The sequence below is a fragment of the Mus caroli genome, unplaced genomic scaffold, assembly GCF_978045245.1.
Source record: "Mus caroli unplaced genomic scaffold, Mus_caroli_1 scaffold_11, whole genome shotgun sequence".
NCBI classification, from domain to species: Eukaryota; Metazoa; Chordata; class Mammalia; order Rodentia; family Muridae; genus Mus; species Mus caroli.
This window is the reverse complement of record NW_028227266.1, coordinates 39,861,920-39,888,933: the sequence shown is the minus strand read 5'-3', so window position 1 is coordinate 39,888,933 and position 27,014 is coordinate 39,861,920. Positions and strand designations below refer to the sequence as shown.

At 46.7% G+C, this 27,014-nt stretch overlaps 1 protein-coding gene across 1 annotated transcript in view; it reads left to right on the top strand.

Moving 5' to 3' along the window:
* The window catches only part of Sorl1 (sortilin related receptor 1), a 151,969-nt gene that overhangs the window by 100,709 nt on the left and 24,246 nt on the right, over positions 1–27,014 (top strand). Inside the window, exons 24-32 of the mRNA XM_021171441.3 lie at positions 3,940–4,062; positions 7,589–7,708; positions 13,841–13,966; positions 16,209–16,316; positions 18,040–18,171; positions 19,481–19,612; positions 20,576–20,710; positions 21,761–21,916; positions 25,845–25,994. Coding sequence (XP_021027100.1) covers positions 3,940–4,062; positions 7,589–7,708; positions 13,841–13,966; positions 16,209–16,316; positions 18,040–18,171; positions 19,481–19,612; positions 20,576–20,710; positions 21,761–21,916; positions 25,845–25,994 — 1,182 coding nt within the window. The remainder of the gene's footprint in view (positions 1–3,939; positions 4,063–7,588; positions 7,709–13,840; positions 13,967–16,208; positions 16,317–18,039; positions 18,172–19,480; positions 19,613–20,575; positions 20,711–21,760; positions 21,917–25,844; positions 25,995–27,014) is intronic.

Below are 27,014 nucleotides of genomic sequence, written 5' to 3'. Positions count from 1 at the left end.
GTAGGGAAGTTTGTGTCTGAGAAACCAGTGGCCGGTACAGTAGAGTCAGCAGAGTACTGTGTGGCAGTACTGTATTGTCTGGGGAAGGCACCCCAACCAGCTCCCGTATGCACCGACGAGGGCACCTGGGGAGCTCTGAGCAGAGGTAGAGTGAGGAGCATGGGGAGCACTGAGCAGAGGTAGAGTGAGGAGCATGGGGAGCACCGAGCAGAGGTAGAGTGAGGAGCATGGGGAGCACCGAGCAGAGGTAGAGTGAGGAGCATGGGGAGCACCGAGCAGAGGTAGAGTGAGGAGCATGGGGAGCACCGAGCAGAGGTAGAGTGAGGAGCATGGGGAGCACCGAGCAGAGGTAGAGTGAGGAGCATGGGGAGCACCGAGCAGAGGTAGAGTGAGGAGCATGGGGAGCATTGAGCAGAGGTAGAGTGAGGAGCATGGGGAGCACCGAGCAGAGGTAGAGTGAGGAGCATGGGGAGCACCGAGCAGAGGTAGAGTGAGGAGCATGGGGAGCACCGAGCAGAGGTAGAGTGAGGAGCATGGGGAGCACCGAGCAGAGGTAGAGTGAGGAGCATGGGGAGCACCGAGCAGAGGTAGAGTGAGGAGCATGGGGAGCATTGAGCAGAGGTAGAGTGAGGAGCATGGGGAGCACCGAGCAGAGGTAGAGTGAGGAGCATGGGGAGCATTGAGCAGAGGTAGAGTGAGGAGCATGGGGAGCACTGAGCAGAGGTAGAGTGAGGAGCATGGGGAGCACCGAGCAGAGGTAGAGTGAGGAGCATGGGGAGCACCGAGCAGAGGTAGAGTGAGGAGCATGGGGAGCACCGAGCAGAGGTAGAGTGAGGAGCATGGGGAGCACCGAGCAGAGGTAGAGTGAGGAGCATGGGGAGCACTGAGCAGAGGTAGAGTGAGGAGCATGGGGAGCACCGAGCAGAGGTAGAGTGAGGAGCAGGGGGAGCACTGAGCAGAGGTTGAGTGATGACAATGGAGCTTCGTGCTCCCACTCCTGTGGATGATAGGGCAGGTAAGATACGATGTATAACCTAGATCAGCAGGGTTTGGATGTTACTGGAATAGCAGACGGGAACCACCCACGTGCCGTGGTAAGGACTTGCCTTTGGAAGGATAAACAGTGAGTGGAATGAACTGGATGAGAGAGAACCTGACTGCAAGCAGGGAACCCAGAGATGGCAGATCTGTCTTTCATATCAATTACTCTGGGCTACCCAGAGGCTCTCTCACCATTTGAACTATAGAACAGGTTGATGAGGGAAGCCTGTGGGCCCTGACAGATGTGTGTAGGCCTTCCATGGAGTACATGCTGAGGCCTTGCATGCCTTGACATGGGTAATAGCTTTATCACAGGCTTATCTAGCTTGCATCTAACGTAACTCATCAGGTTCACATGGGCCTTGCAATGCCCTTCTCTGCCCTCCTTGGCTTGTTGGAAGTTTTGTATGAGCCCTTATGTACTCCCATTCTTCCTTGAACTCAGTGCATGCTTTTCCCACCCAGGGAAATGACTGTATTAGTTCTTCTCTCCTATATTCCATCCCAGCACCACTGTCCTCTCCCTCCTGTCCTCTCAGTCCCTCCCACCACCCCTCTCCTCCAGATCCACTCCTCTATTTTCCTTCAGAAAAGAGCAGGCCTTCCAGGGATATCAACCGAATATGGCATCACAAATTATAAAATGACCAGGCACACACCACATACCCTCATATCAAGGCTGACAGAGGCAACCTGGTAGGAGGAAAAGGTTCCCCAAAGCAGGAACAAGAGTCAGAGATAGCTCCTGCTCCCATTGTTAGGAGTCCCACAAAACACACAGCTCTAAAACCACAACCCATGTGCAGAGGACCCACACAGATTCCCTGATTGTCACCGTGGCCTCTGTGAGCCCTTATGAGCCCTGGCTAATTGATGCTGTGGGCCGTGTTGTCATGGTGCAAAGGGGTATCTTAAGTGGCAGATTGGGAAAGGTTTGTGCCTCTGGTTGTCTTTATTTTTTTTTAATATGCCTTTTTCCATTTATCTATGTTGTTGCAGGAAGGTGTGATATTCATGAGGGGATAGGCAAATCTCTTTTAAAACATTAATACATATTATTAAGTATATAGAGGAGATAATGGAAGGGAAATATTCCATGTATGGCTGTGGGAAATAGCTCAGGCATTAGGCATAGCAGAAGTAAAGAAAACTGAGCTTTCCTGTGCCCTGGGCTCAGGGTCTCCTAAAAGCTCCGTTTGTGCACAGAAGCCATGACCTCTGTGTTTGTGCAGGTGGCTACTGGCCACGAGACTGGCCTCCCACAGCTGGAGCCCGTGACTCACAGATTTCTGCACAGTGTGAACCCCTGCAGTGGGTGAAATATGGGGCTGGCTCTGTCCTCCTGGTTTGGTGTCTGTCGGCTGAGGTTGAGAGCACCCCTCACTCCCATCTTGCCCTTAGACAACCTTTTCTCCCCCCTCTCTCTCACATATCTGAACCTACTTGGCTTAGGTCTCCACATGTGGGATGTGACAGGGGGGAGGTGATAAAGAATGGTGGGCATTTGAAACCTTTCCCCTGGAAACCAAACTGAGGGGTCAGATCCACCTCTCATGGCCTCTCCTTATCTAGGAGTGACATGCCTGTTTGCCTATCCAGATGGTGAGAAAAGCTCTGTCCTCAGGCCAGGTTGCAGAAAAGAGTGGGTGTGGCAGGGTGCCGTGGCATGGGGTGAGTGCTCAGCCACCCTGTCAGCTGCTGGAGAAGAGCAGAGGGGACTTGCAGGCGGCTTGGGAGGGATGTTGTCAGTCATTTTCCTCCCTTAAACAGACTCCTCCAGCTGGATGGGTACCAGGCACTCAGGATTTCACATGAATCCCCTGTAGTCTTGTCGTTTTGTATTCATTCCCTGCCTCTTACCACGAGCTCAATTACAGAGAAGAAATGGAACCTCAAGTAAGAGCTGCGGGGACATCTAGCAACAATGTTGCCATTTGGTGTTTTATTGTACTGGGAACCTCCACCCTCTGTTCCCGGATGCTGCCGTGCTCTGTGTCAGCTCCTCAGTAGCTTGGAGAACAGTCTTTCTTTCCTCATTTCTCCTCAGGATCTTTTCCCTGGGCCTCTGGGTTTCTGGATTGAGTGAATAGGGAGCGAGTGAATAGGGAACGAGTGAATCGGGTTTCAGACCGATCCTTATGATGTTGAGGCATGCTGAGGGAGAAGAGAGACACTGTTAGGAGTCCATTACCTCTACAGTCTGCTTGATAGCCTGTGGCCCTAGCCTTGGACTCTTCTGTATCCACAGTAATGCACCAGGTGGCAGTTATCTCTGTCAATCTCAGAGAGAAGTGGGGTGCAAAGGATAAGGACCCATAAACTGTAGATGGCAGAGCGAGTCCTGGCTGACCATGACACAGTGGCTTCACCTTCACCTTACAGCAGAGGAAATGGTAGCTTAGGGAGAGTTAGTGCGAGGACTTAGACCCCAGCCCTTACTGAGTGCAGATATAACACTCGTTTCTGCTGTAAGATTCTGGGTATGCGTTCCTTCCACCTGTTCGATGTGTGCCAGCTGCTGGTAGGGGATGGGACATCTCTCACAGACAACGGAGTTTATGTTGCTTGCTTGGGCAGAGTGCTTGACATGCTGGAAGGATTTTAGGGGCTACTTCAGTCCTGCACTTCCTCTCCCAGCCAGACAGCAGTGTCTCACGCTCTGGGCCCCATTTCTGTGTCCATACGGCCCTGAGAAACACATGCCCTTACCTAGCTTGAGTGGGAGCTTCAGGTTCCTGTGCGTTTTTGTTTCTGCTGTGAGCTCGGGTGTAGTTCTTGTTATAATTGAAGTCTGCCTGCCTTTAGCTTTAACTGCTAGTCTGGTGGGGAGGTTTGCAGCAGGAAGGGATGAACTGGACATAACAAATATGTCAATATGTCACTTCTTTCTCACCGTAGCCACGACGGTCTGTGATGCAGACACTCAGTTCCGGTGCCAGGAGTCGGGGACTTGCATTCCACTCTCCTATAAGTGTGACCTTGAAGATGACTGTGGAGATAACAGTGATGAGAGTCACTGTGGTAAGGGGGTATTCGTGGGAGCGTCCTCACACTGCTCACAGGGCTGTGCTCGTGGATGGGGTGGACTGGAGTCGGGAATTTCTGATGGACAATTTGGAACTTAGCATCTCCCACCTCGATGCCCACCTCTACCCTCATATTAGGGGCCTGTCACTTCTCTACTCTGCCCAGTTTTTGTAGAGCCACTTCGATGTCTTTCATGTACATTCAATTACTCTGAAAACACTGATCTCTGGCTAATGGTCATCTAGTCCCCACCTCCATCACTTATTCTTGATTAGCCTTTGTTTTCCAATCTGAAAAATAGGTCCTATTTTCTCTTTTAGACAATCTATACAAGATGTGAAAGCAAGGATGTATTTTTACTGAGTGAATTCAATTAGCCCTTTTGTTTTTTCATTTTACTTATTGTTATTATGTGTGGCCATGATGTATATGTGAGTGTGTGTGCCATGGTTTGTCTGGGGTGTGTGTGGTCGTGTGTGTGTGTGTGTGCATGTGTGTGTAGGGGGAACAAATTTGGAACCAGTTCTCACCTTCCCACTTTTACAAGGGTTGTGGGGATCAAACTCATGCTTTCAGGCTTGCATGGGAAGCACTTTATCCACTGAGCCGTCTTTATGCTTTCCCCCTAAACCCATTGGATTCTTAATAACAATAGCTATCCCTCACCTCTGAGCCAGTGGGATGCTGGCCCCAGGATCTTCAACTGTGGCCTTTAATTTCCATGTTTCTTTTTTTAGACAAGTTTTCTATATCGCCTAGAGTGGCTTGGTACTCCAGAGCTTCCTGTCTCAGTTTCCTGCATGCTGGCATTGCAGACACATGCCTCTGTGCCCAGATGCACAGATTTATCATTGTTCTCTTTAAACCAAGCTAATGTCATAACCTCTGTTAGGAGCTGGCGGATAGCACTGATGTAGCACCGGCTCTCTAAAAGGATGGTTTCATAGATCTGGAGTTCTAATAGGTTGCCATCACCAGGACTAGCGGGGCCTCCTGTCTACTCTTCGACTGGGATCCTCCTTAATGATCTCTTTAGTGGGATTTTTCAATATGTCAGAGTTGGGAGCTGAAGCTCATGTCTCCTCTTTTGTATAGCCTTTTTCTGGCAGGCCACTGTCCTGCCAATGTTTTGAGCAAGTACTTCTCTGAAGCTGTTACTTACAGTAGAAGGAGATTTGATGCAGTTTGTGTAGTGCAGGAACCCGGAGCACCTATCAGTCTAGAAGGAGTGTGAGAATGGAGGGCAGACGCCAACGCAGACGTCGTGATGAGTTGCTGAGGTGCTCTTGGTCCTCCCTTCTGTCCACAAGGCCAGGGCCAGGCAAGCTGGGCGTGTGCACACGGACAGGGCCGGCTTTGTTTGCTACAAGCAGGTGGTTTGACTCACAGGGGCTAGACCTAGTGGAACAGGGGCTGTTCACAAATCATTTTAACACAAATTATTGAACACACTTAGGGCCACTTTTGCGTAGAGTGTTCCTTGTCCTGGCTAGAAAGGGAATGGGGATTTATGTTTTAATTTTTTTGTTTCATAATATCCTTTTATCAAATGCCATAAAAAATGGCCTTGGGATGACAACTCTTTCCATCAGTCTTTCCTTCCTGCCCCAGAACTCAGAGGGTGAAGTGTGTGGATACAGTAGAAGTGTACCTTCCCTTAGAAGAAATGTGACCCCATGTGGTTCCAAGTCTCTGTGCTTGTCTAGCTCCCTGTCTGGGTACCAGTCGGGCACTCGATAGCTCAGCATCCCTCTGCTCCATTCCCATTCTGAGTTCATTGCTCATTCCTGCTCATTGGCCCTGAAACCTTCACAAGATCCTACTTGGTGCAATTCTCTGATGCTGGTCTGCTGTGTAAGCCTGACTCTTCATGACCTCATGACTTCATAACCTCATTCACCACCTTTGCTATAACCCGGTCTTTGAGAAAAGCAACTTGGACTGCTGTCCTGAGTCCCATGATTGGCTATTCTTATTTGCTTTCATCTTTCAAATTATTCTAATAGTTATTATATATCAGAGGTGTGTGTGTGTGTGTGTGTGTGTGTGTGTGTGTACACATATATGCACTGTGGCACACATGTGGAGGTCAGAGGACAACTTCATGAGTTCTCTCCTTCCACGTTTACATGGTGTCTTAGGGTTTCTATTACTGTTACCAATAAAAGCTCTTATAAAGGACAACGTTTAATTGGGGTTAGTTTACAGGTTCAGAGCTTCAGTCCATTATTATCTAGGTGGGAAGCATGGCATTGTGCAGGCAGACATGGGGCTGGAGGAGCCAGAAGTTCTACATCTTTATCCAAAGGCAGCTAGGATATGGATCGCAAAGCCCACACCCTCATGGTAACACACTTCCTTTAACACGGCCATACCTCCTAATAGTGCCACTCCCTGGGCCAAGCATAGTCAAACCATCACACGGGTTCTGAGGATAGAATGAAGGCTATCAGGCTAACATGGCAAGAACCTTCATCTGCTGCACTGAGCCAGTCACCTACTCCACTTCTTCTGGCTTTTTGAGGCTTAAGAAAATTCCACTTGGAAGTTCTGTGTCTCCATCCTTTTAGGCTTCTGTGACAAAATAAAATTTGGACCATATGACTTAAAAGCAGTAGAGATTAATTTCTCCTCATCTTGGAGTCTGGGAGTTTCCAGATCAAGGTACCAGTAGATTCGCTGTCTTGTGAAGTGCTGGCCTATCATATGGTGTGTTCTCTGTGTCCCTGGAAGGCAGAAGTGGTGAAGAGAGCCTGCCTTCACCTTTTAAAGGCCCTGTCTCTTGATCTGCTGCATCAATGATGAATTCCTTGTAGGGGTTTGGGGGTAGGGGTATGTTCAGGCCTCAGTGGGATTTTGTGATTCCCTGGGACCTAAAAGAGAGATGGGGAGACCCTGCTTCTTTGGGCCAAGTGCACTGCATCACTGGCCCCAGGAACCATTTCCTCTGGAGAGCAAAGCCATTGGCGCCCCAGAGGGGACCCCAGAGGGAAGACCTGAGTTCTATCCCCTCCCCCAGCAGTCTCTGCACTAGAGCCACTTTCCTTGAGGCGAACATCTTCCAGTGAGCAGCCCACAGCCCTCCCTCAACAACAAGCTGTGTCTCTAGCATCTCGGGCTCTCTGACCTCACTCATCAGGATATACTAACTTCAGTCTCATTGCCATAGCAGGTGCAGAAATGTTTGTGGAGTACATAGAGAATGTCATGATAAATGGGAGAGGTCGTTTGTTTTCTCAGACTCTCCGGGTGTTGGTATCGTAGCACATCTAGAAGCCATTTGCAACATGCATGGACATGGATGTGGGACCTTACATCTTTAATTTGAAGCCTTTCTGTCCACCATGTCTGTGGATGATCCGTGATGGACGGCTCCTGGTGAAGGTCTCTGTGTCTATACTGTCTGAGCAATTGGTGGCATATGTCCATTTCTGACTTCTTAGAAGTCTAACCTTGGAGGCAGAGTTCCGAGCGTGCCCCGCCTCCCATCTCCAATCCCTGCTGTGCTTTCTTCTCACAGAGATGCACCAGTGTCGTAGCGACGAGTTCAACTGCAGCTCTGGGATGTGCATCCGGTCCTCCTGGGTGTGTGATGGAGACAACGACTGTAGGGACTGGTCTGATGAAGCCAACTGTACTGGTTAGTACTTCCTAGATCCAGTTAATAAAGCTTATTTAGTTGTATGCTAGTTAGCATTTAGGCCTTAAGTGAGCATAGAAATTAGATACTGAGAATTCGTGTCAGAAACATGTTAGCCTTCCTCAGAGCTTGTGTGTAATGAGGTAGGAGCTATGATCAAAACTCCAGTGTTCTGGGGGAATCTATATTCTCGATTCATTTTCTTAGTCCCTAGTTAGTGAGGATGGTAAGTAAGAAACCATTTACATAGACTGATGGTTGGTCTAAGAACGATGTCTCTTTTAATATTATTTTTAATCTTATGTGTATTTGGTGTTTTGCCTGCATGTGTGTATTTGTGCCATGTGTATGCAGCACCCTCAGAGAATGTCAGAGAAGGGCATCCCACCCTCTAGAACTGCTTACAGATAGATGAGAGCTGTCAAATCCATGGTTTGAGTTGCACTAAACTATTAAGTGTTTTCTAAAAGGGTTAAAATGCAAACGGGGCTTGTATTTCTTTGAGGCAAGATTTTATCCTTGGGAACGTCATGTGTGGGGAAGGAGTGTTGGATGGTATAAGATAGGGGCTGTGTTCCACTTCCTCTCTTGGTTTCACACATGCCTCCGTTATTTTTGTGAATGACTGAATGGCAGTGTTTGTGGGAATGGTGAACCCTGGGGAGTTCATTGAGTTGGGAATTTTGTAAGAAATGAACACAAGTCCATCTTACTATCCTTCCTGGTGAGCCTATGTTTTTATATGACTATAACTTTTCAAGAACTAAAATTAGAATTAAAAAAAATTCCCTAATTCCTGGATTTCTTCTAGAAGCTGGAATTCAGTTTGGTCCTAAGCACTGTAAAACAATGGCCCTGTGTATTATTAGGATGCTAAATAATATCCCCCAATCCCAGCTCTGAGAAGGCCACATGTTTTTTTGGGTGTGGTCTCCCCTAGAAGGGTGAAGGACCATTCTTGTGTGCAGTGTGTGTGGCCTATTGAGGAGGGAAACCTAGACTGTTATGGAAGCTACCATGAGCCCAGAAGCACGTAGATACTGTCTGCAGGCTTGATTTGGAAAGATAATTAGTTAACTTGTTAGAAGGGTGCATCCAGGCATTTGGTATGTAAATTGCAGCATGGTTGAATACCTTGTCAGTACTGCCATGTTAGACAAACCCAGCTTGCAGCAGCTTGTTCCAGATTTCTGGAATGAATTAACACTTCAGAAATATCAGTGGGCGTGTTATAAACAACAGGTCTTATCTGTGCTTTCCTGTAGACAGGGATGCGACTTTGTTTTGCCATTTAGCTACAACCTTGAGCCAATGGTTCTTCAAACCCTTTTAAGATAGATTCTCCTTGCCATTTCAGAATAGTTGGAGGGTGGATTTGAGCTCATTCTGCTGATGGGTGTGACGCATCATTTCCTGATCTATGATTTAAGACAACGAGAATGGCTCAGGGTGGGCTGTCTGGTGGACGCAGCTCACTGTGCTCTCTGAGTTGACAGTGTTCTCGTTCTAACCCACTACTTTGCTACCCAGGGTCCATTTGAGGTCTCTATTTCTTTAAAAACATCCTAATCGTTTCGATGTTCACTCCAGGAAGAATTTCTTTGTTCTTGTAACATCCTTCTTCTCTCATAGGTGTATCAGCACTTTAAATCCTTGCCCACCATTCCAAAATTAAAACGCTTAGTAAACTATTTAAAAGCACTGGACAGATAATATTTTGGTTTTGTCTTTTAAAACCTTGAACATTAGGACTGGGAGTGTAGTCAGTGATACAATATTTGCCCAGCATGATTCAGACCCTAGGTTTGATTCCCATCACTTCTAAATAAATTAATTAATAAATAAAAGATAAATATCTAAAATTAGTCAGTTATTACTTGTTTCTATATATCCACCTACCTATCATCTGTCTGTCTTTCTATCTACCTACCATCTATCTATCATCTATTTGTCTATTATATATCATCTATCTATCAATCACCTATCTGTCTATCTATCTATTATCTATTTATCTATAATCTATCAATCATCTATCTGCCTGTCTGTCTGTCTGTCTATCTGTCTATCTAGTGTGTGTGTGGCATGAGTGCACACACCTGTGAAGATGTATGGAAGTTACAGGACAGCTTTCAGGAGTCAGTTCTTTCCTTCTACCACATAGATCCCAGGGATTGAACTCAGGTTGTCAGGACTTGCGGCAAGTGCCTCCCTCCATCTGCTAAACCTGCTCCCATCTGCTAAATCTCCCTGCTCCCATCTTACTACTTTTAGTGGCCAGACTTATTTGTCAGTGTGTCACTTTACCAGCTATTGTCTTGTGCCCGTGTATGAACATTCAGTGATTCTTGCAACAGAAGACTGAGGTTGCTAGACCATCTCAGGGCTTTGTGAGTATTGATGTGTCGCTAGCCCTTACTCTCAGGTTCAAATGAGTCTGGATTTCCTCATTTATCGTATTTTCCTGTAATTTTATGGATGGGATTACTCCAGTTCTTATAGACTCCTGTGCTCATTTTAATTCTCTTCTCAGAGAAGCTGTAATAATGACATCCTTGTTTCTATAGTTTTTATTGTTATAGAAGTTGACCTATTTTCTTTAGATACTTGTTTTCTTTTCAAGATCTGAGAATTTATGCTTTTTATCTGTTCTTGGATCTTGCAGTCAAGTAGTTCGTGATGGTCCCTGGTCCTCAGCAGCTTCTCTCAGCCCTTCACTGGGCAGCGTCATCCTGTTGCTCCTCCTTCCTGTTTTTATATTTATTCCTTTGGACTCTTAGCTGGGTGCTGAGTTACTTCTTTAGAGCTGCCTTCCACTTCTTCAGTTCTCTTTTCAGCTACATCTAATCCTTATTTCTATGGCTGTAGATATTTTTAAAAAAAATATATAAAACATCTATGTTTTTAAAATGAATACATTTTCACATAAATAAATATTATGTCTAAAACATCTAGTTATTTTTCAGTGATAACCTGTAATTCTTCCTAGTTCTCTTTATGCTTTTTTTTATATCATTAATTATTCAAGTTTAGCTCTATTCATACATCTTTCTCCGGGTGCACTCCGCAGTAATCCAGTGCTTTATAAGAAGTGAGACAGAGGTTTTCCTCCTTAGATTTTAGTATCCATCTGTTTAGGCCTGCTTATGTGGTAATGATTTTAATCAGGTGTTCCAACTGATGTTGATAAGTTGGGGAAAATCAAAGTCAGAGAGGAAGTGGTAGGATGCCTCTGATACTCCCCCCACTGGACCCCCCCCACACACACACACACAGTTACAGTGAATCTCATCATCCTGAGTCTCCAAATGCTACAGCCTGGACCTGTCATTCTCTCCATCTGGGTAACTGAAGTGTTATTTTTGAGCATATATTATTTCTCAGACACTTAAAATCAGAGGACTAGTCAATTACTCAGAAGATTTTAGTGTTTAACCCAGAAAAGGAAAAGGCTATACATTCCAGGCATGCCGGGTCAGTTGAGTAAACTTTGAAAGCTGATTAATCCTTCTGATCTCTGCCTCTGGGCTACAATCTGGAGATCTTGGACACACCTCCTCGACTGTCATTTGGAAACCCTACTGACACTCTGAAATTGTTATCAGTTGGAAACAAAGTGCACAGGCCAAATAACAAGAAGACCCTCCAGGTAACAGCCTTAAGTGAGTTTATGCTCTGTGAAAATGAGCCAAGGCTGAGGTTGGTCAGAGGACATCGGACTCTCAGCAGCGATAAATCAGAGTGTAGGTAATGGCTGTTGCTAGACACATACTCATGTAGCACGCACCACTCATAGATCCCGCTTTTCAGCATGAGTGTATTGTAAAGATGTTTAATGGATTCTAAGTGCCCTGGCTTGTAAACATTGAGAGGTCCCTGTGGACTTAAATACGTGCTTCTTTGGTCTTCAAAGAGATGAAAGGACAGATAATGGATTGTATGTGTTTCAAAATAGTTTGAAGAAATGGGTTCTGGGTATTTCTGAGCATTGTCAAAGAACAACCTTCAATTCCATAGAAATTCTGGCAGACACGACCCATTTTTCTAACCCTTCAACAGTCATCTGAACTGGATAAAACTGTAGCTTGCTAGCAACAGACCTCTCTGGTTGGATTTTCTCCTTCTTTTGGGAGGTCGTATATTCACACAGCAGGGGCCACAAGGAACTTGTCTAGGTTACAATATCTCCTTGCCCGTGTTCTCACTCTCTACTGTTTGGCTCACTACCAATGGCCTACCCCTATCCAAACATGTTAAGTAGAAAATTCCAGAAATAAATAATCTTTACACTGTAAATGAGTTTTATTAGCCATGTTTTAATTGTCCAACTTTATTATTAACTTGTTTGGTTTTTTTAATTTTTATTTTTTATTTCAAATATTTTTATTTAATTTAATTTTAATGATTATTAGCTAACTTATAGATTCTATTTCTTTGATTGAAACATTATAGGGATATATGTTAGAACATATGTATTCCGTGTTCAGTAGTATCTAACGTTCTAGATATCCACACAGTGTCTTGAAGTGTGTTCCCTGTAAATCAGGGGACAACTGTGTGCTTCCTTGTGTTACTTGTGAACAACACAAATTCTGGCTTTTCTTCAGCAGTGAATAGATAAAAACAGCTTCTTGGGGGTTTTTTTTGTTTGTTTTTTGCTTTTTTTTTTCATGAAAGGACCATTATACTGTTGGTTTGGGTTGATGCAAAGCATTATACATTTGAGATTTGGAGATATGTTTAATGATATTTTGTGTGCAAATGAAGCCGTTAGTTTATAACAGCACCTCTAGGGCTGGATGTGGTGGTATAGCCTTTAATCCCAGCATTTGAGAGGCAGAGAAAGGTTGATTATTATAAGTTCAAAGCCAGCCTGGTCTACCGTGAGTTCCTCAAGCAGCCAAGGATACATAGAGAGATCCTGACTCAAAATAAACAAACAAATAAATAAATGAGGAAACCAAAATCAAGCGAAAACCTGCATCTCTTTGTTAAACTGACTTGTTAACTCCGCAGTTCTCAACCTGTGGGCTGTGACCCCTTAGATGTCTGAATGACCCTTTTCGCAGGGGTCCCATGGCAGAGATGCTGCATATTCAGTATCTACATTATAATTTATAACAGTAACAAGATTACAGTTATGAAGTAGCCATCAAAGAAGTTTATGGTTGTGGGGCCGCCACAACATGACCTGTATTAAGGGGTCACAGTGTTAGGATGGTTGAGAATCACTGTTTTAGGTGATTGTACTGGACGCTCGATGTGTCCGCTGTTGCTCTTGCCTTTATAGAAGATTTACGTCATGCCTGGTTCCCGGCTTGCTTTCTTTTAGAATCTGGACAAACCCCTTGTGTCCTGTGGCCCTGGAAGTGTCTGCATTTCAAATGGGGTGGTGTCATTTAGAATTGCATAGAATCATGTCACGTCATAACTTAGAAGAACTCTCAAGACGCTAGGCCTCCCTCCAGACCGGTTGCTGAAGAAGGTCTGGAAGCTTTTGTTAGAACGCAGGGCATCTCTCATCTTGTGGCATCTGTAGGGAGGAGCCTTCCATGAGAGCGTTCAGCAGCAGCACACTGAAGAGGAAGGGCCCACTGTAGAGCCACACTGCCTGCTGCTGTTACCCCACTGTCTGCTTCCTAGTCTTGCCAGCCAGCTCCTGTGTATAACGCTCCATTGTTGTGAGGATCTTTCCTGTAGGTGCCTAGGCCTGTCCACTGACTCATGCCACACTGTGATGCCTGGCGAGACATTTCTGGATTAATTCTTGGTGACCTTGGCCCTTGTGCACAGGAGCCGTTTATATCGCAGTGATGTTTTCTCTAGTGCTGCCTTCTCTTTTCTCTTTCTGAGTGATTGTGGTTGACAGGAAGCTCAATCACTGGCTGGTGCATGGTGATGGAGAGCTAGTGCTCCCCAATCTCCGAGTGCTCCCTACTCTTGGTGGCTCCCTGGTCTCCTGTCTCTCACCCTCACGTGTCTCTTTAGCAGCAAAGATATTACCAAGGGAAAAAGACTTGTACCTCCACTGCTCCCAAAGTCTCCACCTTGATATCTCGCTTGAAACTTTCTCCGGGTGGTTAATGGCGAAAGGTAGAATTGGAAGAATGACTCTCGTCCTCTTTTTGTTGGCAGCCATCTATCATACCTGTGAGGCCTCCAACTTCCAGTGCCACAATGGCCACTGCATCCCCCAGCGATGGGCATGTGACGGTGATGCGGATTGCCAGGATGGCTCTGACGAAGATCCCGTCAGCTGTGGTAAAGGCAGATCCCCGGCCCTCTTCCCCAGGGTCCATCATTCAGGGAAGGGGCAGCCAATGAGCAGGGAGGTGAAACTTTGTTTTTCTGTGTTAGCAGTCACACACACACACACACACACACACACACACACACAGAGTAATAGAACCACATATACAGTACTTTTTCTACTAGATAGTTAACATTCCTTTGCCCGACATTCTGAATTTTCATAGTAGAGTCACTGGGGTCAATATCCTTATGTAAGCCCTACACACTCTTCTCCTTTCAGAGTCCTTCTTCCATATTCCTGTATTCCCTGTAGCGAGCATTTTTATGAAAGAGGCATATTTTCTTTATATTAGTTGAGATCCCCTGGTTTATCCAGTTGATCTTTGCTGGGCCTTTGAGAGCATCCCCTCTCACTTTAAAACAGCACAATGTTCCATGCCCTTAGAAGGCCCGTTCTGCCTTTGTGCTATTTTGGGGGACGATTTGCACAGCATGGACTCATGGTGGCAGAGGTTCCCATGCCTTCCCATGGTTCCCTTCTGGCTAGATTATCTTAAGTGCTATCTGCCCATCCTGAGCTGCACATTCCTCGTCACCTCCCCTGATGTGAGACTTCATCGTCCCACTAATTTTCAGGAATTTATGACTGTGCCTCTCTTCTGTTCTACCCTCTTTCCAAATTTTTTTTTTTTTTTTTTTTTTTTTTACAAAGCAGCATTAAGTATTTTCCCAAGTCATAGACTCGTGGGCCTTTTTTTTCTATCTGAATGATGCTCTTTGACTAATTTTCTAGGAATACCATTTGCAATGCATTTCCTTGCCTTAGAATCTAGTCTCTGTAGAGTGAACCGACCGCAGGGTATTAGGCTCTCAAAGACTGTGCCTGCCCTGCTAACTGCCTTCACTTTTAGCAGTGCCCGAAGCTTAAGGCAGAGAGACTTAGGATAACAGATCGGGCATCAGGATGCTTTAGTTCTGGTTTCAGTCTCATCAGAGATGTCTGTGAAACCCCAGGCTCTCAACATCTCTAAGCAAACATACTCCAAAAGGGCTTTGTCTTCCGATTCCTGAAGAATAAGAATTAAGGTGCTAAGTGTTTTGTAGAGCATACAAAATCCTGAATTTAATAACGTGGATCTCATGTCCTCTTCTGTCCCTACTTACTGAAGCTTTTCCCTTTCTTATAAAAATAAATAGAAAGAATGTAAGAGGGTCTAGAGTCAAAGTTGTCCCCCCCAGCCCCCACCCACACCTGCTCCCACTCTCCTGTCTGCATACTTTATGCCCCTCTTGTAGAAAACCACACTTTAATGGTTTTATATATTGGTCAGTGTTTTTAAATGTTTATTTCTGTGCATATATAGCTATGTGCTGTATAAAGGATGTCTCAGTTGATGATGGGCTCTGTTTACGGTGGTCTTCTAGATGGCACTGGAGATGTAAAGTTTCTATCAGGTAGCGACTCCAAGCCTCCTAACATCATGGTGGGATGTGGTGTTGGGATAATTAAGCCTTTAATGCTGCCAGCCACATACACATGTGGCACAAACACAACTGCATGTTGTGTGTGGTGCCACAGTGATAAGGCTTATGTGCGCTGCTGTTTGTGTGTTTACTACATGATCCTTCTTATCATTCTTGTGGGCCAGCTAGTAGGGCCAGCCACTTTATCTGGTCCACTGCCACACCTCTCCTGTTTACCTCATTTCTTGAGAACATGTGAAGTGACTGACCCGCATCTAGGTCTGTCCAGCTGCAGTTTTGGGATGTTCACCCAGCAGCAAAACTAAATGAAATATGATTATAAATTCGAAAGCACATGTGTTCTTTATACCTCTCATATACACATAATATGCCATGAATGGTATTTTGTACCTTGGGTTTTTTTTACATAGTTGTATATCCTAGATAATTTTTTAAAATAATAGTCTCCTTCAGTCTCATGTCACCTTTTGTTGACCAGTCCCTCCATACAAGAGGCTTGTTCCTGCTACAACATGTCACAATGTAGCATTTGTGCTTCCGCTAAGCTCCAGGTGCGATTTTGTTCCTGCATTATTTTTTGAGTTGTGTAAACAGAATGCACATCTCCTTTTGGAGCTGCAGGATCAAATATATACATCAGTTTGTACCTTTGCTAGCTAGTAACAAACTACCCTGGAGGTGCTGTGGCGCCTTGCCCTCTGCCAACAAGTGTGAGCACCTGCCTGATTCTTCACTCTTGTTCCTCTGTGATTGACTTAAATTTCAGAGAAAAAGTGCAACGGATTCCACTGCCCAAACGGCACGTGCATCCCGTCCAGCAAGCATTGTGATGGGCTGAGGGACTGCCCCGACGGCTCCGATGAGCAGCACTGTGGTAAGTCCAATCCTTGCCCTGGTGGTTGCACCAATCTCTTCTTTACTACCTGGCCTCAGAGTTCTTGACCTAGGGAATGGGTCAGACAAGGAGACAGGGCCCCGGGAGAAAGGATGCATTATGATGAACAGGGTGATTGGGGCGGTTGAGCACGCTTAGGTAAACATTGCCATTTGGTTGCCATGTGTACCATCAGCTGCACAGTTCTTTTTGCCTGGGCACTTTCCTCTTCCACTTGCCTGCTTTCGTTAAAGTTTGTCACTCAATATTACTTGAGGAGTATCTTAGACCTCATTTCCATCCTAAAAAGATTGTCTGTGGTCCACGTCTGTGGAGAATGCTGGAAATAGCTGGGGACTTTTAAAAGCCACCGTGTCTGGGAGCGACTCCAGACGTTCTGAATTACTGAGAGTATGGCTCGGGTGTTAAGGTTGAAAGAGGTGTTCTGGTTTTGTTTTTCCAGTGCTCCACGTGATTCTAATGTGCGGTACAGGTTGAGAACAAATGTGTTAGTACAGGTGTCGTGATCTGGCCTCTAGGCAGGATCCGACCCATCACTCAAAAGCATGTGTGTTAGTGTAGGCACGGCTGACTGGCCTGTGGCCAGATTCATCCCAGTCCTTCTGAATGAAGTCACATTGAACACACTGTGTGATTCATGTGGCTGCTCTTGTGCTGTCATGGTAAAACTAAGTTAACAAAAGTTAACTAAGTTAACAAAAGTTACTATATTCTAGGCTTCTATAAAACAAAGGCCACTATCTCTCTCTAATGCTGTGGGGTTCTCATGAGAACAACCTCTTAGGTTAGACATGTTTGCGCACACACACATACACATACACACACACACACACACACAATTTTGGAAAGAAGGCATATAATAAAGAATTGGTGTCCAAGCATATGAAAGCTTTTAAAAGGCAGTTATTTCTCACATCCAGACTCCTTCTTGCTATGGGTTCTCATGATCTCTTCTTCACATGCATATCTTTTCTTTTATTCAAGACTTATTTATTTAATGTATATGAGCATCCTGTCTTCAGACACACCAGAAGAGCCACCATGTGGTTGCTGGGATTTGAACTCAGGACCTCTGGAAGAGCAAACAGTGCTCTTAACCGTTGAGCCATCTCTCCAGCCCCCTCACATGCATTTCCAGTGTCTGTTCTCACAGGGACACCTATCCTATTGTGATTTCTCTCATCCTGGTGACCTTTTTAACATCAGTGGCTTTTGGCCTGTCTCCCGATAGAGTTAGTTACATTGGTCTCAGGGTTTCCACAGAGGAGTTAGAGACAGGGGTGCATGTGATTCAGCCTATAATGCTGGCTTCTTGTAGAAAATGATCGCTGACCTCCATATCAGAGAATCGGTGTCCTATTAATCATAGTTAAGGTGTGGGCTTTGTGCCAGGCAGCTCTGGGGTGTGGTTTGGGCTTCTCTCTTATTAGCCTTGTGTCCTCGGCAGAAAGAGGACTTGGTGTTGATACCCTTATTTCCTTGTTCCGTGTCTATGCAGAGACAATAAAATCTCTTAAATGCTGTCTCGGAGGTTTAGCTGTGTACATATGCAAGTGCTTTCACTCAGGGTCTTGCATAAGAGGTGCTCCACCCCCAGTGGCTGTCCCCATCACTATGTACAGTATCCTGTCCTTGAGCATTTGTTCATGTCTGCAGAGCACTCTGCCAGTCTTAGCTGCCCACGGCCCTTCCTCTCTTTCAGAGCCCTTCTGCACGCGCTTCATGGACTTTGTGTGTAAGAACCGCCAGCAGTGTCTGTTCCACTCCATGGTGTGTGACGGGATTGTCCAGTGCCGAGATGGCTCCGACGAGGATGCGGCCTTCGCCGGATGCTGTGAGTGGATGCATGCATGCATACATGCAGAAGTCGGCCACTCTGTGGGGCACCTAAGACTCGGATGCAGGTCATGTCTTAGTGCCTGGGCCTGCATTTGTTGTTCCTTTTCCCACAGAAGCACTGATGCGTTGTATATTTTAGTTATAAATGGATGTGATGAAGCTGGGGAGTGACCAGGACCTTGTCAAGTGTTACCTTTTGGGAGAGACTGGCCTTCCAATGATATTGACAGGCTAATCTCTCTGAAACACAGCTTTGCTCCAGCAGTCTTCCTGGCACAGATCCCCACTTTGTATACTTTCTTTCACAGCCAACCTCTCCTGCTGCAGAATATCCCTAGGTGTCCCTTTTGTGTCACTGTGACCGAATAGCCGGCAGAAACAGCTTAAAGAGGAAGGCTTTACTTTGGCTCATGGTGCCATAGGGTTTGGTCCCTGGTTGCTTGGCATCATACACTTGGACAGAATATTGGGGTGGTGGCAGTGTGGAAAGGGGAGAGCATTTTACTGCATGACACATGGGAGGCAGAGTGAAAAGGTCCCTGAGGACCCAGTGCGACCCTCAAAGGCCCAGCCCCAGAGACTTACTTTCCCTAGTGATGTTCCACGTCCCAGCCAGAGTTCCCAGAACCTCCCAAAATAGTGGCACCGAGTAGGGACCAAGTGTTCAAACATAAACCTGTTGGGTACGTTTCATATTCAAAGCATAGCACTAGGGCTGTGCAAGCCTTAAGCTATCATAGCAAAGCCCAGTAGACTGACTGTGTGCCTCAACCAACAGAAACTGTTGTCCACTCTTGAGGTGTTGGGAGCACTGTCCGGGGCCTCCCTCCCCACCTGGTGGGTTCTGTCTCTACCTGTGTCATCACGTGATCGTTCTCCTGTATGCATCTGTGTCTCAATTTCCATTGTCGTATATTTTTATTTAAAGAAACAGGGTCCTGCCATGTTGCCCAGGTTGGCACCAAAAACCTGGGCTTCCGGGGCAATCTTTTCCTAAGGACACTAGTCAATACTAGACTAGAGCCCACCTTGATGACTCTATTTGAATGTTAATTTCCTCATTGAAAGTGTTATCTCTAAAGCAGTCACAGTATTGGAGCTCAGGGGTTTGGCCCTGTCCATGCCCCATGTGAGTGTGCGGAATGGATTAGTTATTGTGTGCTCTGCTGAGACCGAGTCCCGCCTTGATTTCTCAGGGCTCCCTTAGCTCTCAGCGTAGGACCTTAGCTACCAAGGAGCCCTACTGCTCTGAACTCTCCAGCATGGAAGGAACCTGGGCTTGACTGACAGTTCTCGCCCTCTAGCGCAAGACCCTGAGTTCCACAAGGAGTGCGATGAGTTCGGCTTCCAGTGTCAGAACGGAGTGTGCATCAGCTTGATTTGGAAATGCGATGGGATGGATGACTGCGGGGACTACTCTGACGAGGCCAACTGTGGTAAGATGCCGGAAGTCCCGCCTCCCGCGGCCAGCCTTCCTGTTACAGGCGATGGAGGATGGTCAAGTGCCTCGGCAGCACAGGGTGCGGGCTTTCAAGTCCTCCCGGGAGGAACAGAGAGGGAAGCTGGCATCCAGTAGGTGCTAGGGGAAAGCTCATTCCACTTCCTTTGTACAGTTGCGGGGGTCACAACCTATGTTCGGAAGATAGTGGGTAAGGGAGAATGGTACCTTGGTTCCTTTTCTTGTGGCAGGATGCACAAGAGAGCCACCTTTAGGAAGAAATGTTTATTTTGGCACACAGTATAAGGGTGCAGTCTGGCACAGGCAAGGGAATCATGACAACAGTGACCCGAGACAGCCACACACAGAGTCAGGAAGCCGAGAGAAGTGAGTGCGGACCCTCCGTGCGGACCCTCCGTTCAGTTTCTCCTTTGTACCCAGTCCATGACTGCAGCCCGTGGAACACGCCACCCTGACTCAGCATGGGCCTTTCCTGCCCTGCTAAACATTTTTGGAAGAACCATAATCGACACACCCAGGGGTGTGTTTCCATGACGATTCTGAGTCCCGCTGTATATTGACAGTGGAGATCAGCCGTCATGATGTTCAGTGCTGAGGAGTGTACCTCCCTCTGTCAGTTACAGACAGACCATATCATCATCCTTGGACCGTCTTCACACTTAAACTATTTCTTTGGTGAAGTGTCATGGTTAGAACTCAGAGTGACCATTCTCAGGGTACCAGAATAGGTCAGAGAAATGGGACTTGGGGCCTAAGAAGATGGGGTACTGTTGAGTTTCCATGTGTTCTTTATCCCTCCTTGGATCCACGAAGATGTCATATGTTCTTCCGGGGAGCCGGACAGGTGCCCTAGGACTTGGCCCTTGGGTAGATAGGCATAGATGAATCCTTGAGTTCACACTGATGCAGTGGAAATGACTGGTGTGTTCGATCTCTGCAGAAAACCCCACGGAAGCCCCAAACTGTTCCCGTTACTTTCAGTTCCACTGTGAGAATGGCCACTGCATTCCCAACAGGTGGAAATGTGACAGAGAGAATGACTGTGGGGACTGGTCTGATGAGAAGGATTGTGGAGGTGAGAACCCCGGGTACTGGGGTCAGCCCAAGCCCCACCCAGCCTTGGCAGCAGGACAGCCCTGCCTGGCTGCAGACCCCCACCCTCTCTAGAGTGCCTGGCTTAATCCTTACTCTTTGCTTTCTGTGATGCTGAGTTCTTCTGTGATGTCACCCCTCTTTCTTTCTCATTTTGCGTGTTTGTACAGGTGCTCATGGAGGCCACAGGTCAACCCCCGCTGTCAGCTTTCAGTCTCTTTTCACCTTGGTTTATGAGACAGTCTCTTACTGGGGACCCGGGGCTCACCAATTAGGCTAGGCTGGCCAACAGACTCCAGAGATGCCTGTCTGCCTGTCTTCCCCCACTGTGGACACGAAAGCATGCTCCACTATGCTTAGCATTTTGTATAGGTTCTGGGGATTGAACTCCGGCCCTTGGCCGCGATCCCCACTCTCCATTTTCCGATCTATGTGATCAATTTTCCCCGTCTCCAAGGCTACCCATTCCTGATTCTGAAGGGCTGACTGAGGGAGCCCAGAGCCTTGATTTTAACGTTTGCTGTGCAGCCCCCGCCCCCACATTTCTCTGGAATATCTTCGAAATGTCAGAGGACCCCATACCAGTGCACTTCAATATATTCAGGGGCCCTGGCTTAGAACATGTGCTGCTGTTGCCCTTTGCCTTCTCACCTTGGGTCATTGATGCTTTAGCTAGAGCCATGCTAGGCCTGGGAAGGCCCACCTGGGCCTTCCTCATTGCCTGTCCACCCGCTTCCTCTAGTAGCAGTCAGGAGCCCTTGTAAGAGCAAACGCATGCGACCGTTACATTATTGCAAGTGTTGTAGCTTATTAAATCCACTAAGCAGTGTGGAAAGGCTGCCATCTCTTCAGAAACCCCTTCCATACCCCATATAAATGCTATTTACATGAGCTGATGTTCAGGGCTGTGTCTGATGCTGGTCTCCTTGGGCTGGTTGCAACAGGGATGTCAACATAGGCTTGGGACACGTGTTTTTTATTGGCTATCAATCTTCTACTAACACTTAGGATCTCCTTGCTTGTTCTTCCTCAGATTCACATGTTCTCCCCTCCCCGACCCCCGGGCCCTCCACATGTCTGCCCAATTACTTCCGCTGCAGCAGCGGGGCCTGTGTGATGGGCACCTGGGTGTGCGATGGCTACAGGGACTGTGCAGATGGCTCTGATGAGGAGGCCTGCCCCTCTCTAGGTGAGTCCTGGTCTTGGTGTGCCTAGTTGGCATTTTCTATCCTGGAGGAGACTTTGGGAGTATTGTGTACCAAGACCGTGTGGCAACCCAAGAGAAGCATCCCAGCTTTTAAACTGCTCTGTGTGTTTCCGGCCAGAAAAGTCCCACTCCCCTGCCTGCCACCCCTGCTTCCCTTGCAGTGGGGAATTACAGATGGGGTAATAAGGCAGTGTTTTGTGTGTGTACAAAACTTAGGGGAAAGAACCATTTTTATGCTTGCTGTCTGGCTGGCATTCCCTCTAAAAGAAGGGTGACCACTGCCATCTAGTGGCTGATCCGAGAAACAGCGGAAAGGTCTGTACAACCTGATCTTTGAGGTCCACCTTTGAGAAGTCACCTGTCCTGTAGGCAGAACTGGGGTGAGGGGGCTGTGTCTTTCCCTGAACTGGAAGCATTTCCAAGCTTGCTTTTGAAAGGAGAATTGGCACTTGGTTGGACTGCTTTGCACAGTCCTTTTCAGAGCCCAATCTTAGGTCTGCAGAGATCCTCTTCCTCTGTGCACACCCCACCACTTCCCTTTTTAAAAGTCACCAGTGGCTTCTTGCTTGGAAAATCAGAGGAGGCATTACAGTTCAGTGGTGGAAGATGCTGTGACTGCTAAACAAATATCTTAACTTAGGCAGTCATTTTTAACCGGTGGGTTGCTAATTCGTTTTTTAAATTTTGGTTTTTAAAAATCGTAAGTGTATATTCATTGTACAAGATAGTGGGTTTTATTATGATATTCCTACATATGTATACCATGTGTCTTGGTCACAGCCACCTACATTATTTCTCAACTTGTCACCTTGCCCCTTCTCCCTGTGGTCTTGTAGAAGATCAATTTTTTTTAAAAATCCCCCTTGTGTGTGTGTGTGTGTGTGTGTGTGTGAGACACACACATGTGTGCTCATACCTGTTCACATATGTGGAGGTCAGAGGACAACCACATCTTTGGTCCTTGCATCCCATCTTGTTTGGGACAGCCAGGGTCTATTGCTGTGTATTGATGCATATGCCACTCTAGCTGGCACTGGGACTGGGGACTCTCTGTTTTCATCTCATCCTAGGAACCCTGGGTTTACTGTGGGGCAAGCACTTTACCCACTGAGCTATCCTCCCAGGCCAGGAGAGCAATTCCCAACACCCAGCATTTCCTCTTCCCTCTTCTTCTTCCTTCCTCTTCATTCTTCTTTTCTCCCCTTACCTCTCCCCAACCCACTCCTCTGTTTCCCACCACCCCTTCCCTTCTCTTTGCTCTTTGCCTCTCCCATTCCTGCTTCTATCCCCTCTCTTCCCTAGTTACTTTTTAGAGCAAGGCTCTTACTACGCATCCAGGCTAGCCTCGGAGCGTGTTGTAGCACAGCCTGCAGAGACCGTGTTGGGTGGCTCCTATGCCGTGGTGGCTAAGAACACCGTAGGAGCATCTCAGCGTGCTTTGTTCAGGCCGTGCTCCTGTGCTTCATACCTGTTGCCCCTAATGCTCCTGTGCGTTTGTCTTTGTGAGGCTGACCACCACTGTCTCGATGTTTCTCCTTTCTCTTCTTCTCTCTCATGGTTAATATAGAAAGTTCCTGGGAGAGAACACGTGAAGAGAGATCTAGGGACTGACACGTTTGAAACTGTTTTTGCCCTGTCTTCAGGTTTGATTGATCTGAGCTGGATTTAGGACACTAGCTTGTCAATTACTTTGCTTTAGAATTGGAAGGCATCTGCAGTTGTCCTTTGAGTAGTTTTTAGGAAAGCCATGGCCAACGTGAGCCATTTCATTTTAAATTTTCTGCTCGCTTATCATATCTCCTGCTTGGCTCCTGTGTTCTGACTCCCGTGTTCTGACTTTTTGCTAGGCTGTGCTTCGACGTACATCCTTTTCCCATCTAGTGTGGAGATCCACGTGTCTGGGTTTGAGGGATCTTTCCTGGAACTGTTTAGTTAATGGAGCAAGCCTCTCTCTTTACCTGGTGACCTTGTTGTCTGTCACTGTCTGTTGATTGGATCTCCTCATGCTCTTTTTGTTTTTTGTTTTTGAACAAAATCTCTCTGTGTAGCCCTGCAATTGGCTGTGTAGAGCAGACCAGGCTCACACTTGTGGTAATCCTCCTGCCTCTGTCTCCTGAGTGTCTGGGATTTCAGGCACGAGTCACCACATCTGTGATCCTTACTCTTGCCTTTTTGGGTTTTTTGTTCGTTTGTTTGTTTTTTGTTTTTTTTTTTAAATCTTTTTTAGCTATAAAGATTTGTATCTTTTCTTACTGCTTTCTGTGACATTTGCTTCACGTCCCCAGCTCTTCCTCCGAGTGTCTTCGTTTCTGTTATTCTGCATTCACTTGTTTTTCATGTTTATTATTGTTCCTTTCAGCACTGTCCCCATTTGCATGGAGAATATGTGTATGCCCATGAGCGTACTAAAGACATTTGGCGTTGAAGTTTGCGTCTGTGTGTGTTTGGTGGCGGGGTGTGTAGGTGTAGGATGCCTGCACAATCTGTGTGCCTGTGGGTGCGCATACAGGGGCCACAGCAGGACATTGGCATTGGATGTCTTCTCTATCGCTTCTCAGCTTCATGCTCTGAAACAGCCCTTCACTGAATCTGCTCTGCTTTGTGACAGGGGGGCTGGGTATTCGGAATCAAGTTCTCAGTGCAGTGGGTCTTAGTCACTGAGCCATCTCCTCAGCCTCCTGACATTTGCTTCCTATAAAGCTGGATTTCCTCCAAACCATCTTTCTTGGAGCTGTGTGTGTGTATGTGTGTGTGTGTGTGTGTGTGTGTGTGTGCATACTTGTATGTGTGTCTATGTGTCTGTGCATGAGTGTGCATCTATGTGTAGGTGTGTATGCATACTTGTGCATGTATGAGTGTGTGTGTAAGCGCACGTGTGCACACTTGTATGTGTGTATGAGTGTGTGTGTGTGTGTAAGCATGTGTGTGCACACTTGTGTGTCTCTGTGCATGAGTGTGTATGCATGGGTGTGACTGTGTGCACACTCGTGTATGTGCACATTTGTGTGTGTGCATGTGCACATGCATGCATAATGCACACCTTGTACTTTATTTTGTTTTTGAGGCTAAAGGTTTTTCTTAGATAACTCTTTATAGCTACATGTGTTTTAGAACAGGAACTAAAATGCTGAGCACTAATGGGTTCTGAGCACTCTACTGACCATGTCGGCTCTGTGCTTTGTGGCTAGCCTTTAGCTAGGAAACCCCAGGCCTTGGCAAGTTCCTTGTTTATCCATGAAGCTGTCAGTGTACTTAGAGGCCATTCTAGGCCTCCTGCCTATACTGTAAGGCCTCATGTCAGAGCTCTCAGCAAGTGTCCTGGCTTCTCATTGGCTGACTGTAAGTCAGTACCTCTGTTACCAGCAGCACCTTCTTTCTCAGGTATGGCTGCTCAGACAGCCCCTTTGATTCTTTACAAACCACAGTCAGCCAGGCTTCTGGCCTACTCAGATATGGGCAGTCGTCTCCTGGGGCTGGGTCCAGAAGGAGGCCGCTCTGAAACTTCTGACCCTTTTCCGGTCGTCTCTCTCACCTGATGATTGCTGAGCCTCTGGGGGACCCTGTGATATTGAGCTGGCTGGCTCAGAGCGTTCTCTTCTAATAGCTGCCGGTGGGATGCAGCCCCTCCTACCTCCCCGAATCCCTATGCTTTCCTTTCTTCTTTCTTATCCATGCCTGGGTCTTTAAAGAGAATCTCTCAAGTGAGTCTGAGGTGGGGCCCCACGAGGAGCATCATAAGGCATTAGCGTCCCATTGGCTTTCTCTGTCCATAGCGGGCAGGTGCACACACACACACACACACACACACACACACACACACACACTCAGTGCATTGAAAAGTTGAACAGTTGCTCTTACAGGCAAGCTTCTTCCTTACCAAAAAGTAATTTAAAAAATGGCATTTTCCTAGCAAACTCCACTGCTGCCTCCACTCCCACCCAGCTCGGGCAGTGCGACCGATTTGAGTTCGAGTGCCACCAACCAAAGAAATGTATCCCCAACTGGAAGCGCTGTGACGGCCACCAGGATTGCCAAGACGGCCAGGATGAAGCCAACTGCCGTGAGTATCCTCTTGTGGCCATTGAGTCCTGAGTCCCCTTCTTTGGCTTCATCTTTGGGCAGCTGGCTCCTGTCTGCCTTGGGTAACTTTGTTTACTGAATTGTCTATGAGGGCCTTAGCACATGGGCACACGTCATAGTATATGATAGTGATACCAGATTTAATAGGCTGGCTAAATGTTAAATACCTGGTGCATGCGTCCCTAGGAGAAAGATTCTGAATGGAAGAAAAATATCTTGAATGAGTTTTTGTGTGTGTGTGTGTGTGTTTTGTTTTATTGCTAAACATATTTAATTCCTAAAAGCCCCTGTTGGTAAATCCATGCATGGCCTTTTGGAAGTAGTCAGTGAGCATCTTAGGCATTTAGAATATTCTATTGGACAGATCCCCCACTGCAGTGTTAGAACCTCATCCCCCACCCCTTACCCCTCAACCCTCACCCCTCATCCCACCCCTGCTCAGTGGCACTGGGACTTTCCTCTGTGGCCTTGCTCTCATTCCACGTTGAATGTCCTTATCAAGGGAGAATACACCAAGCCCAACAAAGAGAAATTAAATGCCGGTTAGTGGAAAATCCTGCATTTGCATGGGAAGACTGAAGAAAGCGAACCCCTGGGGCAGTCCGATAGCAGGGCCGGTTTACCTCGTGCTCACGCTCACCAAAACCACAGTGGGAACAGCTTAGCCAAGAGCGAGCTGTGGCGTCAGGTGAATGTTAAAAAATAATTAACAGGAAAGAAAAGAAGCAAGGCCTCCCTCCTGGCTGATCAGAACTCGCTAATTGGCATGCTTTTAAATAACTGTTTTCAACTTGTTCCAAATCTGTCTCACTCACAGGGGTGTTGCTTAGTTAAGGCTCTTAAAAAAACCAAATGTACTATTACCCATAATTCCCTTGTTTCACTCTTGTGATCGTCTTATCAAAGAGAAGACATGTTTCCAGCCCCCGACGTTCTGTGCTCAGTGCTCTTCAGGCCCGTGCCTGTTAATCAGTTTAAGAATTAATGGCAGCCTTACTTT